The 15,474-nt window shown below is 38.7% G+C and overlaps 1 protein-coding gene across 1 annotated transcript in view; it reads left to right on the top strand.

Annotated features, from left to right (window-relative positions):
* Positions 1-216: 216 nt before the first annotated feature.
* galnt18b (UDP-N-acetyl-alpha-D-galactosamine:polypeptide N-acetylgalactosaminyltransferase 18b) overlaps positions 217-15,474 on the top strand; it is a 79,252-nt gene continuing 63,994 nt past the window's right edge. Inside the window, exon 1 of the mRNA XM_053317228.1 lies at positions 217-457. Coding sequence (XP_053173203.1) covers positions 220-457 — 238 coding nt within the window. The 5' untranslated portion in view covers positions 217-219. The remainder of the gene's footprint in view (positions 458-15,474) is intronic.

The raw sequence follows: 15,474 nt of genomic DNA, 5'->3' as shown, positions 1-15,474 counted from the left end.
CGGAGGGGGGATCCCTCACCTGTAGATATATAACATTCACCTGCTTTTCATCATCGCGCCCCCTCACACAAATCAAACACCGCACTTTTGAAGTTAAGGCTGAGCGCTTCGGATTTTACATCGCTGGAAATAACTTAATTCATCTCGGTTTTTGCGGGCGGCTGTCGCCCTGTCGCCCTGTCTAACGGGAAACTGCAGGCTGTATGGAGGGATGTCGGCATGGCTTGCACCAGGAGAACCAAAACTTTGGTGTCCACATGCGTGATTCTGAGCGGCATGACCAACATTGTTTGCCTGCTCTATGTCGGATGGGTTACTAATTACATCGCCAATATTTACATCAAAGTCCCCATGCCTTTACCGGAGAGAAAGTTAGAGGGTGACAAAAGGGGAGACACACTCCGGATCATGGAGAGGCTGGATCGCCTGGAGAATGTGGTCAATCAGCATATTCAAGGTAAGTTCAAGCCTGCATCAGTTTGACTGTGCATGACTTTACCTGCACTTACATGTGCAGTGCTCCAGCATAAGAAAGTTTTAGTATGTTAACAGCTTTACGTTAAGATTGAGCATATATCAAGGTGTGTTTGCATTATCAGTGACTGGAAATTCATACAACAGGAACTCCTTTTGTCTATTACGGATCAGCTTGCTCGGAGGGTGTGATAGAGGACAAGGGACTGAGAGAAAAGCTGCATGTCCTGATGAAAAGGATTAGCACATTGATGCTCTAACATAACACATTTGAGTCATAGTCATAAGTAGGCTATAGTATAAGAAAGAATATCTCATTATAGACACAAAAATATCATTAAGCCTGATAATGTGACCTAAACTGACTCATATTTCTCCTCTTAGTGATATGAAGAGTGAGAAAGAACCCTTGTCTCGTTCTTGACTCATGCTTGTGCCTTTATTAAAGTCAATGTGACTGATGGTCGTACTGAAACCAGCTGCTTCTTCTTTTATAAAAGTGCACAGTATGTTAAGCTACTATATCTTGAACTACACTCTCCTTGTGTGACACAACATTATGCATCCTTATTGAGAGTCAGAATCCAATAGAGGGTTTAGTGCTGGCTACAGAAAAAGTCTGCATTTAAATACAGTTATATCACAGTATATACTTTAGATGAATACTGCAGTAAGTGGGATTATGTGTGTGGACATCCTGCAAAGAGATTTTTCTGATCCTTTCATCTGTTCTTCCTGAAGTCACATGTTACCTCATCAAAGTATATTAGGTTCATTAATGGAACTGTTAAAATCTAATGCTCTGCTCCTTGATCATCAATTGGACTCAGACTACCTTACTTTTAGGAATGTCTGGAATCCTTTGTTCTCAAATTCCTTCAAGCCTTTCCTCCATTACGGGTGTACACTTGATCACACACAGTTAATTTCTCTCCACTCTGTGTCTTTAAAAGAGCTATTCTTGTCATCGCAGGGGGGCTCGTTTTGTGCAGGTCTCAATTTGAAATGGCACAGAGGTAATGCAAAAGTGAAACGCAGACAGAAAAATCTACTCATGCTGGTTCGAGCAATAAGGCTCGGTGCTAAGCTTGGATAAACATTCCTCCTGGAGGCAGGTCTCCATTTCAGTTTGGCACCAATAGGCGTCTGCGGGGTGGAGCTTTCTTCAGGTGTCCCCAGTGACTTTCCCCCAAAGTACAAGTTTCAACTATTAATGTTGATCTGACTGAAAAGATCATTTCATGCTGGGTTCGTGCTGCATGGTGATTTTCCACTTAAACATTTACCTAAAATTAAAACTAAATTATAGATAGATTATAATAATTATTAAGATTGTAACATAACTCAGTAAGCTTAAGTAGAAAATCCCAAATGTTGTTTTTTCCATGCTCTTATAACATTTAGTTGAATTTAATAACATATTTTTGATTGCTAATCTTTTAACAAACCACAATATCAAAATCTCACGACTTGGACTATTTGGCACTTTTGTATGATTCATTGCTTTTGTATGCCATGTATATCAGTAAAACTAGGACAGCTGTCCTGCAATTTAATTTAAAAGTCCTCCCTGTATATCAAACATTTTCACCTTTTTTGTACACATTCATGAGTCCTGCACCGTCAGCGAGCCTCATTATAGGTTGCTTTGTGTATTTGCACTGATTTCACTTTGAGAACCTGTTTCCAGGCACCACACATAAACTGCAGGGACATGACAGAGGTCACATGAATACCAACAGTGAGTCTTCATGCTTGTCATTTTTCTTATTTCTTTGAAATGGGAGCACATTGCTGTTGTTGACAATGGAATCTGTAGGGGCTAATACCGGAGACATATTGGTGCACATTTGCAACATAAAAAAAACTGTGGTAACAAAATAACCTGTCACTTTAAGTGCGAGCCATATTGTCTGCATTTCCCCGATAATTGCTCTGAATGCATCCGCTGCAAATATAGACCCATAATCTGAGTCTGTAAGTGGCCGCCGGCATCAACAGTCAGTGAGCTGCGGGCAGAGCCTGAGTCATTAATGCACTTTCCACATTTCTAAAATTACATTTTCCTCCCATATTACATTGTGAGGCAAGTGCAGAAAGAGTATATTGCTGTTTTTATATATTCTGACTTTTGCATTCTTTAGCTCAACACTTCGACTTACACACTTAAGGAGTCCTGCTGCCGTTTTCACACAGCCTCCAACTGTACATGCACTTAGTTTTTGTGCACTGGAGGCCAACACGAGCTCTCTCACCACAGAGCCTCGCTGCATGAGAAAGTGGAACATTTACTGCAGCTGACTCACTGCAGACAGTGAAGAGAAATGTGTCTCTGGTGTGAACTGCACACTAAGGAATGAGACAGAAATATTCCACCACTGTAACTTTAATAAGGGGGGAAGTTAGGAGGCCTGTTAACCAGGACAAATCAACGTGGCAACAGCACATAAACATGCTGAACTCTTTCTTTAAGTAGTCAGCCAAGCAGTATTTATTGGCTAGTTGGACAGAGCAGGTTCACACACGCCCATCATGAGGGCTGCTGCTGCACTCTTTGCCTCATGTTACCTAAACCAAAAATCACAGAAAAAATGTAGCAGCTGCATGTTAGTGCATAGCTGGAGTTGTAGAAAAGACCTCTTAAAATGTTTTATGAAACCATATAAAATATTAGAAGACTTCATGTTTTCATACTTGTTGCACTTAATTCATGCATATTGTTGCCTTCATGTATGAAAGTTGATTTCCTCCAGTGTTTTAAAGTATTAATAACGGTTATTGTAATGCAGAATTTATATGTTCATGCGGGTTGCAACTAATGATTATTTTCATCATTGATTAATAAGTTGATTATTTTCCAGAGTAATCAGTTGTGTCTGTAAACAATTGGTGAGAGCCTGCGTTGATGTCTTCAAATTGCTTGTTTTGCCTGACCAATAGTCTAGCACCTTTTTTAATATTCACTGTCACATATGACAAAGAAGAGCAGCGTATCATTGCATTCGAGAAGATGAAACGGGAGAATATTTGTGTGTTTTGTTTGAAAAATGACAATTACTCGATTATCAAAACAGCTGAAGATTCATTTTCTGTTGAAATGAAATCTAAAATGTTAGCAAACAGTGAGATGCCTGTGTGTGATAGTTTGACCTCTGAGGATGTATATTGCTATTGTGTTGTCTGATTGAAAGGCCACAAGGCTTGCAAGAGCTAATCATTAACACAATGCTGATTTAGCTGCAAATGATAGTGACAGTTCCCAAGATGGCTTCAAGCAAATCCACCCGTCAAATCAGCTGAGAAGCTCAGTAAATCAGCGTTTCTGTTGATGCTCAGAGGACAGTTATATTTGGATATTTATCTGATATGATTTTCCAAAGTGACAGTGAATGCAGCAGTAGAATAAATGAGCAAGGAAGAAAAATCAGAAGAGGGGATATGTGTGTCTTTGTGTGTGTGTCTTTGTGTGTGTGTGTGTGTGTGTGTGCGTGTATTGTACAGTATGTGTACATGCTTGTGCATGGAGTTATACAGGCTTTGGTATGCGGCTGGGAGAAAGTACAATTTACACTCAAACATACTCCCGGCTCCATTATGTGCTTAGTCCAATGAGAGGAGGAACAGTCAAAAGGCTCATTTGATACAGTTTTAGAAGAAGGAAACCTTGTGTCTTATAGAATATTTAATTTTTCATATATTCCTGTTTCACTTAACTAAAATATTGATTGATAACACTTAATTGGATACAAAATGGCTGGATGGGTGTAGTAATGGCATTATATTAAAGACAATACACTTTGTCAAGACTAAATGGTTACTCCAATGTCTCCACTGCTGACAGACAGAGATAGAAATTTCAGGGGCAAAGTCTCAAAAGGATTGCATGGCGTTTGTGGCTGCTAAACATGCAAAATTAAGACTAAAAGAAACTTTGAAATACACAAGCACCTGCAAAGGGTGAAATGCACCCTGGACTGCACTGCTCCTTTGTTATTTGCACATACTTAAATTGAGTAATATACATACATTTTGTGCAAAATTGGGCTCTTTCCATGCAAATGAGCCCTGCAAATCTGTCCTATTCACAAAGACTAGTGCTAATAGCCACACACAGTAGGAGTGAAATTATTAGTGTCTTCAGAGAGTTGGTGGTAAATGAAGTGCATTTATAAGGGGTGTCACGGCCAGACTTCCCAGTGATCATTGCACCTCCCTGTTTGAGAAGCTTTTTTTTCTTTTGTCCTCCTCTTCAAATCATGCCATCTTCTTTTGCAGTCTAAATGTGTGTGTTTGGACAGACTGGGATATTAAATCCCAAAAACAGCTTCTCTCTGTCACATTTTAATTCCTTGCCTGAAGTGTAGAGGAATGCCTCTGCAGCTTATGGTCTGAAATTTTAATTTTTCACTTTCTCTCTGTTATTGTCCTGCCTGTAATATCATTAGCACAGTATCTTTTGTGAATTAGAGCTTAAGTTGGGGCAGATAGCAGTTGCAGGTGATGCACAATTCACAGTGATATTAGTGGCCACAATCTTTTCTTAGTGAATTCACCCCTCAGTTTTTAAAATGTACTTCCTCAGCAGAAAGCCACTTGAGTTCAGTTTGATTCTGTCATCTAACTTCTTCTGCAACAAATTTCCATTTGGCAACTCCAAGAGCTCATTAAATCAGCAGGTAGGATATTGGAACAACAAAGAACAAAAGCGCTGTTGCCATGGTGGAGGAATAAAATGCAGCATTTTTTCTTTTATAATTGGAGCATAATGGACTGGTCTATGATAATTTTGTCTTTTTTTTCAAAAGTAAAAGGGGACTATTTTGTAAACCTGTTAATTTGCTCTGTTGATGGGGATATTAACTAAAACTAAAAATGAAATTAGAGTTGCCTCCTCTTCGCAGTTGATTTATTGGGTCTTACAACTATAGCGGCACAACAGATGATCTGGCAGAGTGTACGTGTGTAATAATGAAAAAGAAAGACTAGGACAGCAGTCCAAATTGACTTTTTTTAATTGCCACATGGACGTTTCTGGAAGATGCCCCTTTGGGTTACACCTGTTGTGCCAGGTGTGGACATCGATAATTAACTACACCTGAGTCTGTTGATTGTGGAATTGCCAGTGCACACACAGAAGAAGGGTGCCTTGCCCGAAATGTCTGTGTATCAATTAAAAAAGTAAATTTGGAGTGCTGTCCTAGTTGCAGTCAAGCTTAATACATCATATCATATGATAAAGAAGATATCTGTTGAGTGAAAATGTTGGTCTTGCTATGATTGGCAAAATGTCATGACAGACCCAGTCAGATAGGACATTGGATACATTAGAGAGACAGAGCTGCATGCAAGTCTGAGCACTTTTAATAGCCCCGCCTATGTAATTCATCACTGTATAGTGATGTTTCTCATGTTAATGAATGTAGCCAAAATTAATTTAAGCAACTGAAATAGATTGAAGAGAAGAAGCGTTACTGTTCTTTATAATTCATAAATATGAAATTAATGTAAGTTTCTATAAACATTATGCTGTTAGATTTATCACAAGTCTGAATCATCTATAACATCCGCTGTTCGCTGCCAGGCACAGCTGAAGACAGCATGAGAAGACAGCGTGTCTGGTGGTGAAGAGTATAAAACAGCAGGAAATTCTGGGTGGTAATTTCAATAAATCGAGAAGTTATTGAAATATGAAGATATGAATGCGCTGGAGATTAGTTAATGAAAACAATTAATAATTCTAACTCCAGAGGGCAAAACGATCAAGAAGAGAATAAATTAGACATGTAAAAGCCTCTGACAGCACTGTCAATTTTAAAGGTTGTCCCTTGACAATGTGTACTCAATAGATGAGTTCACCAATATTCTGTGTTGTTTATCCCCACTAATCGTTGTGCAGTTGCAACATAAATATGAATAGCCTACTGCCCTTATGAGGCAGATGGAGATCTCATTTATCTTTGACTATATGATATTTACATTACAGCTTAAGATGACAACAAGCCATTTATCCATATACAGCGATGTACACACATTGCTTGATATGATAACTATTGTCAAGAGAGACTTACAGCTGCATGAAATGAATTTTGACCAGTAGGGAACAGAAATCTCATTGCTGATAAAGTATCAGCTCATCAAATGCTCTTGGCTGACATCTTATAGCAAATAACGGCGCTGTGTGTCTCAACAGACATAGACCTACACAGGCATCCCACTGCAGTTCTCTGTCTTGACTTTTTTGTTCAGCCCAACCCCCAGGAAAACATCTGAATCATTATTCATTCAAATTCACTTCATTTACAGTTAATTTTTATTATTAGGTGCAGGATGTTATGAGGGAAATACTAATGCTTGGGTTGCAGGCAATGAGCAGACACTCAAGGAAGTTACTGCATCAGGCTATGAAATAGTAATTACCTACCACACCTCCTAAAATAGAAAATGATCACTTTTACACTTTGATTTTCATGCAAATTAAACAAGGGCGATAAAACATGTTAATTAGTAAGCTTTAGAGGTGCTGTGAGGTTTTTTTTGTCACCTTTGACAAAGACAGCCTAGCTATTTTGGCCATGTTTCCAGGCTTTAAGCTAAGCTAACTGGCTGCTGGCGTTAGCTTCATAGTCACTGTACAAACATGACAGTGGTATCAATATTCTTGTCCAACTCTCAGCAAGAAAGTAGGTGAATGTTATAATATTGATTTGAAGTCGACAAGTAAACCATTTGTAAGAAAATAAACCATCCAGTTTTCTTCATGAGACTTTACTGTATCTCCATGCTGCATAATCATGGAGCTTTAGTAAAGACAAACTCAAGTGCTTAGTTGTTACATCATGTCTAGATTCGTCAGCAGTCGTTTTAGTTCTCACGCCTCTTCTGCACTTTCATTATTTTCATAATTAATGGCACTAAGTGAGGAAGTGTGCCGTGGTTTAAACACATTCCATGTCATTATGTAAAAAGCGTTTTCAGCTACTGTATGAACAAGTGTAGACTGTCATGGCCTCATGCAGTACAGCACTGAGACTTCTCGTTTAATCTTTACATTTTTAAATCCATGAAATTGTTGATAAAAGTTTTTTCACTTCTTTTGTGGTGAAGACTCAAATAGACAATACTTCTTGAACTCCCAGAAAATTTGTAAATTTAATGCCAAGAAATGAAGGAACACACTTTAAATGATAATATTATTTTGCCTCTCTCAGATTTGCGTTTGTTATTGTAGAAGAGCTACAAAACAACATTTAATGAATTGGACATTTCCATATATTAACAAAGCAGTTTAATTAATGAAGAAATGACTTACAAAAAAAATAAACTGATGAAAAAAAATGATAAAAATGATTTATATTTTAAAGTTATCCTATGGTCTCAAGATGGTAAAAGACAAACACAATGAAAAAAAGCACAAATGGCTGCGCACTTCCTCCAAGCCAAAACACTGAATCAGTTATGATATTTTATCCTACTCAGATCAGGATTAGGTCAAAATCTTTGTGAATATGGATAACAAACTCATATTTATACATACATGCACAACAATAGGCTGACAAGCTCTATGATGACAGGAATACAAAGTCCATACCTAAAAAACAATACATCAATAAACCAAATGCATAAAACATGAATCTAATCAATTAAGTTGGGAGTGTTGGCCACACGTGTGGAACACAACATTTAAATTTAAAAAGTGAATGAATTTTAGCTGCAGGTTTTCTCAACATTGTCATCTTTAGTTTCTGCCTGCTCGCTCTTAGAGGTGCACATCACATTATTTTAAGCTCAGTGATCAGGTGTTTCTTGCACCTTGAGGGTCATGGTTAGCTGCTTTGTCAATGTGTATCTGTACACAGCCTTGTACCTTCTCCTTTTTGTTGTTTATCTCTTCTACTGATGATTAAACCAAGAGAGTTTTATGCCAGTCCAAGCTCTGCTTAAACTGTGAGTCACTTAACATTGTCTATGTGATGCTGCCTGCTGCTTGAATTTGTCTTCGTGTACCCTATGGGCCTGCATGACAGATTTATAATGTGCAGTTCATGTATAGTGAGTGTACAAAGCTAATCTATGCAGACCAAGCAAAAATGTCAATAGATTCAACAGAGTTCTGTCCTGACTGCATGTGTTGCCTTAACATTTTTCATGCTTCAGGAAACTGAAGCTACATTTCTTCCATTCAGCAGATCATGCTATCTACGTTATAAGACAATCTGGCTTTAGCTGTCATTTTCTATTTCTCTTCATTGACTCAGCCGTTACTGATGTGAGGTTATGATGGGGGAGGGTGGAGATGGATTACAGGGTGAGACTACACGAGACAGAAGTGAATTACTGCAGCTTGAAAACGAGATTCATCAAAGCTAACTATAATTGAGATCTTATAACAAAATACATGATCCCAACCTTCACTTATTATTAATCCGTCACTCAGATCAACCAAACTGGAACTGGAGTTATCTGCCACATAGCAATGTACTGATCAGCTGCAGTTCAAATCCAGTAACAGTAATGGGGATCAACATTTTTTTCTGTTAAAAAGGTTTCTGTTTACCAACTCTTAAACCTCAATGTCAGAGCATCCTTGATCACAGCACCAATGTAAATATTCCAGCTCTACGGCTTATCACACTGTTCTCTCAGGACCAGTGTTACGTTAGCCTGATTTATGCTTCTGCGTCGGAGCAACGGCGCCGCTCCGACGCTGTCATTGTCCTTTCGAAGTTCTGCTTCAAGGGAACGTGTTGCTAGGGGATGTGTGTGCGTGTGTGTGTGGTTTCAGAGGAGTCTGTATCTGTATCCTTGTTTATCTTCCGGTCACAGTAGCATGTAGAATTGCGCTATGTAACACATACCTTTTGTTCATTATTAATAAATAAAGCAACTGCCAGAGGAACTGACTCTTTGACCGGACCAATCACAGCCCTTGTGGTCCGCGTTGGGTCCTCTTGTGATTTCTTGTAATTGCAGAAGTTGTCTGTATTATCAAATCTGCCAGGGTTGTAATCTGTATGGACAGGATTTATTTCACTAGGGAAGGTTGGGTGACCTTAATATTACATACACCAAACAGTAATTTAAAGTGCCTCCAGTTCATATGTGTGTGATATTTCTCTCTCTACCACACTAATTATTATAGTCCTAATCACCTACTTTTTTCTTCCCATGGTCGACCAACAGCCATGGGAGGTCCAACCCTTCTAGAAAACCAAGCTGTTTGTGGACCTGACTTGGAGATTTCAGTTTTGTTTTCATCACAAGCATTGTCTTCATAGGCAGAGAAATGTTTCACACAAATTAAGAGAAAATCAGTAAATCAGTTCACATTTATTGTACAGTATCTTGATCCTCTCTTCTATATATATGACGTTAAGACAGAAGTAAACTTCACTGCCGACAAGTAAAGTGAACTTCCGAACACAGACAAAGTGCGCTTTAAGGCTGCTGTGACTGTTGAATAAATTAACATCTGTTTGTTAAGGCTCCCAGCTTATTGGAGTTGTTTGAATTGGCAGATAATCATTATCAGTGTTTTATTTTCTCCATTTCATCTGTGATGCTATGCACCATTAAAGTTGTGATATACAGTGATTTGTGAGTGCTGACAGTTTGTTTACTTTGATATTTTTGGGGGTACTCTGATACTCTGAAAAGACTGTGAGTCAAGCAACAAATATTGGATTAGAAAAATAAGAGAAACACAAGAATTTCACATATGTTGTGACGATAATTTGTATTTGATATGGATTACAGACCAAATTAAAGAGGCAAAATAAGATCAATATATCTATATTATGTCACTTTTATAAACAACGTTTCTCTTTATTAATTGAACAAAGGCTCTCAAGTGGCTAAAGTATCATGTTGGTGAACGAAAGCCACCTAGGTCTTTTCCTGTTTCCTTTTGCCTTCTTCAGGATGAGATTCACCTAATGGCTCCTTATGTCAACAGCCTGATGCAATCTGGAAGTAACCAACCAACTGGATGAAACTCTGATCATCCACAAGACTGTTACACGGAAACACATCGTCAAGATTAATCAACAAGAGCGGTAATCTAACTTCCTCAAATCTATAGTTGGTTTGGTCTGGTCTGAATCAGTAGATACGTTAGTAAAATTGTTGTTGTTTTCCCCTTGGTTCAGTTGAACCAAAATGCATCACTACATGCCATGTGAGAACGTTCACTCCACTTATTGGTTTATTGGGTTGAAACCCTCTTTTCCATGGATGTATTATAAGAACTGGACACCAGACTCAAAAATGGTACCTGTTCAATCACATGAGAAGAATTCCTCCATGCATTGCCCCCCCCCATGTGTGTAAGAGCATGTGTTTGTACCATTTATTTTAGTTAGGCAGACTTTTTCTTCATCAAAGGACAAATTCATACATTTTTTCCCCCTGACACCACAAAAAGAATTACCTTGTCCTAATTAACCACCAACATCTTATGACATATTTAGGTTTGTTTTAACTCTGCCATCCAAAATCTCTGGGGTTTGAACTAACACAACTATTTGTGTTGTTTCTGAACCTCAGATTGCTTTAAATTAACAATAATCTGAGCACATGACTGATTTTGCTCACATTATAGAGCAGTTGATGCCTGAAGCACTGCACCACCATCCCCTGCCTGTCTGTGCTTCCTCCTGGTGTAAGTGCAAGCCATCAAATATTCACAAATGCCTCTAGAATGCAAATGCTCTGCATAAAAATAGATCCAATCCATTTAAAGAGGTGATATGGTAGAGTAATGAAGTCATTACACATTCTTTTTTTTGTGTTTGGGCCATATTATGGGTAAGACATTTGTGTCTCTATTATTCAATCCCAAAAAAGTTGGGGTTCAATCAAAAAAATATTTTCAGTCAAAAAAACATCATTTCAATAAAAAACACATGGCTCAAACTTACAAAACACTGATGAGTCAAACAAGTTCTGTAGCTTTACAAACTGAAAAAATACAACATAAAATGTGTGCTTCCTGTTTCACAGGGGTAGCTATACAAAACAGACATCTTCGGTTAAAATAAGTGCTTCCAATGCACAAAGTGCAATCTCGTACTGTAAAATACATTTACATACTACTAATATACATACAACTGTTAGGTTTTTGAAACTAGTATGATTTAACCCAGTGGTAACAAAAAAGTGCAATCTTACAACTGTAAAGTTGCATCAACTCCTGAATGAAACTACAACAGTCCAATGTGAAAATGAAAACTATTACTGCATACCCTCCAACACTGGCCAAACATTCGCCATCCTCATCCTCCATCCCCTCTCCCTCAATGTCCATCTCTTCTCCCTCCTCCTCCTCCTCCTCCTCCATCTCCTGCCCCTCCACCATCTCTCTCTCAAATGCTCCACTGCGGACTAGTTGGTTGTGGTAATGGAAGACCATGACCAGTTTATATATGCTGTTGCTGTGTTCAACATCAGCTGAGTTTGAGACAGCATCTTTGTACCGTTTGGCCAAGGAACTCAGCACAGGAAGTCTCTCCTGTAGGCCATCCCAAAACACATCCAAATCCACTATGCCGGATGGTGCAGCTCTGAGTGCTGCTGGACCAAGAGTCTTGAAGTAAGAATCAAATTCATCAATCAGCACTTCAGTGAAACCTGGAATGGCCTTGTAGCTTGCTACGGAGTCATCTAGGAATGCGATGTGGCAAGAGTCAAACACCCTAACCTCCTGGAGAACTCAATGGCCGGCTGCCCATGTGACACATACTTGGTGAGCTTTTCTTGCGCGTTTTCATATGCCTGACCAACTGTGCAGAGGATCTGTGTCTTTGTGGTGTGTGGTAGGTCAAACCCTTCAAAGTATTCAGCACACGCCTCATACTGCAGCTCTTTGTTGGCAGCAAAGACCACCTGCAGATCCTCCAGATAAGTGAAGATCTTTGTGGTCACAGGACGTCTGCTCTGGAAGATATCGAGAAGACTTAAGAAGCGTTTGCACTTGTCAGTTTTCTAGCCTGTTATTTTTGTCACTCTGTCAGGGAGGTTGGAATCAAATAAAGTCTGCCTTAACAGTCCTACCTCTGCATCTGAGTCCTCATTCTCGTCCAGGTTTGACAGGTTGGTATCTATTAAAGGGGAAATCCAGTGTTAAATGGGTTTAAGATATGTTAAATATGACCATACACTGCTCCACTCTACTTTGCGTAATGATGCACATCCTCAAATCAGCTCACTCACCAATCTTCTCGTTGCGCATCTCAATATCTCGGGAACAGATTGGTGAAAATATCTAATGAAAATCCACAGCCTCAAGAAAGTAGTGGAGTTGGATGAATCTGTCACAATAGCACAATTTAACCGCTAGATGGAGACAAAGACCGTGTGTAAGAATTGAGGACAACAGGCAGGCTATCTGCAATTCATCCTCCATGCCAGAAAAATTTATGGAAAACGGCTTGAATAGACTCAAAATGATCCAGAGACACTGGAGTAGCTGTTACTGGGGATATTATACTGGAGGACAGCTGTTAGTATTTCATGTAATAATTTGCTTGGCGTTTAATTTGAGTTGTTTTGAGCTGTAAAAGGTTGTCACTAGCCAAGCTTCTTCTGAACAAAACAGTGTATCATATGACTATATTGGTGCATGTTTGACTGCCCTGGAGACATTTTTATGTCAAGAGCGCGCTTTGCCCCCGCCGCTGGGGGCTCTCGGGCTTAAGCATGCAAAGACAGAGGTCAGACCTTCCCCTATGTAATGGACAGTCCTGTTCCTGTAATGCATTTCCAATGTATCGAAACGCATTGATTTTCATCCCTCAAGAATATTGTTTTACAATTTTTATCTGGGCTAATGCAAACATTAATTTTCTGACTCCTTACACAATAACCTTTCTAAAAATGTATAGCTTAGCAAATCCTCAAAAAAAGTCCAATAAAAGGTTCAAATCTGAATAAAATGCCCCTGACTAATCACTCATACGGCACATAAATCGCTTCTTTCTACAAGGCTAACAAGGGCTTGACACTTCGTTGACAGTGTAATTAGGGTCTTAACATTTAAAACGAATTGGCAACATTGTATGTTGTATGTTGTACTATTTTAAGTTTTAGTGCTTTCATTCACAAATCCATGACAATAGCAAAAGTTAAAAAACTTCATGAACACAAAATGAAAAAACATTGCCTTAATTTTTTTCCTTCTCTTTTTTTGAAAACATACAGTTCTACCTCACATGTTCACAGGACGTTTATTATCTCTGATGCTGATATCAAAACCATTACTATGCTCCTCTGTTTTCACAAGACTGCACCCTAAAAGCTTTTGAATCTCCTGACAAAACATGATAGGGGGATACAACAGTCAGGCAGTGCTTTGTTAGCCTAGTACAGAGGGCAGTAGCTGCCATCAGCAACCAGCCAGCAGCCATGCAGTTGTCCTGGCCTGAGTTGCAAACCCACACTGCAAAAACTCCCCTGTCGCATGCTTTTGTGGGGCATCTGCTATGCAGTGATAAGGACTGGGCTGCTTCACTTCTTTGCAACACAGCAGAGTTTTTGAGCTAATTATGCATCTCATTGTATTGTTGTTGGAATTAATGTTGGATAAAATTCTCCCTCTGAACCTGAACCTGTAAATTATTTAACAAGAGTCATGACTTGTGATAGTGAGAGTGTCGAGCAGGATGTAAAACAAGCCTTTTTTTTCAAAGTGATGTGTGAAACATAAGAGCAAATCTGCTTCGGTCTGATTACAGAGCTGAAAAACAGAGCAACTCATATTCCTGGGGTGTGAGATCTGCCAGTTCCTCAGGTTCAAAACATGGACTTGGTGACTCCTGGGAAGTACATGTACTGTTGGTTGGTGGGTTCATTTTGGGTGGTGCGCTGAAGTAGCTCATCCACGCCTTGCCTGAGGCAAAACATTTAGCTACCTTGTTTTTTATAGTGAAAACAATACAAGCATCGGCTTGTTTGTGGTGTATTTGAGGAAGAAACAAATGTATATGAATTTAACATGGTTGGCACACTTTAAATGCTGTAAGACAAAGTGTGTTGTAACAAACTCACAACCCATGTGATATTCGTAGTGTTTTATTTGTTTGTTTATTACTGCCAGTTTTTTTTTCTTTACAAGAGGTTTGTTAAGCCTCATTAGTGTCCTTTAGCTTGCTTCTTCAGCATGAGTTGGTGATGTGAAAGGTGCCAGCTGGTTTTTCACAGGGAAAGCTTTAGGCTATTTTACCCCCATTTCCTCATGAATGAACACCTAATAACACATCAGATAAATGCAGTGTGCAGTTTGCTACTATGGTTTTGTTTTTCTACAATATGTGTTTTATGCCTTGTTTGCACTCTTCAGATTGTGTTTAGTTATTGGTTTTAAAGTCAAAAACGTAATGACTAAATTATAGCTGGTCATCTCACTGTAGAACTATTTCAAAATGACTGAATTTCTCAGGTTTGTACATCTTGTAAATAATGTATTTTTCAACCACACCACGGTGGCTTTGTGTGTCATCATGTCCAAACACATCTGAGATTTTCTTTTCAGCCAATAACTGCACCATCTGATTTATTGATGTGTGCACCTTCAGTCACAAAAAAGAGAACAAGTGAAAGGAGTAACAGACACTGAATAAAAACCTGCCTTCAGAAAAGGAACACTGCATTACACCCATGTACTGTAGTATACAACGACTGGTGCCCTTTTTGGTTTATATTTCTTTTAAATATTGCAATTCTAAACCTTATATCTGTGATGTTGTCTTTGAATTCCACAGATTGAATTTACGGGATGCCATATTCATTTCTACATGGACGTGATAACAGAGGGGAAGGTAAAATAAAGTCCTAAGTTGAAATAAAGAAACCTCAAGGGACTCATTAAAAAATCTCTCCAATAGAAGCAAAAGCAAACAACAAATAAGGACACTGAAAACTGAGTATGACGGATGTCTATGTTTTGTCTTCACCAGCTGTAAAATAACACAAAGAGTAAATATAATGTAAGCAAAATAGATAAAAACA

Source organism: Scomber japonicus, chromosome 1 (assembly GCF_027409825.1).
Source record: "Scomber japonicus isolate fScoJap1 chromosome 1, fScoJap1.pri, whole genome shotgun sequence".
NCBI lineage: Eukaryota > Metazoa > Chordata > Actinopteri > Scombriformes > Scombridae > Scomber > Scomber japonicus.
The sequence above is the reverse complement of the archived record's forward strand: the minus strand, read 5'-3'. Positions and strand labels throughout refer to the sequence as shown.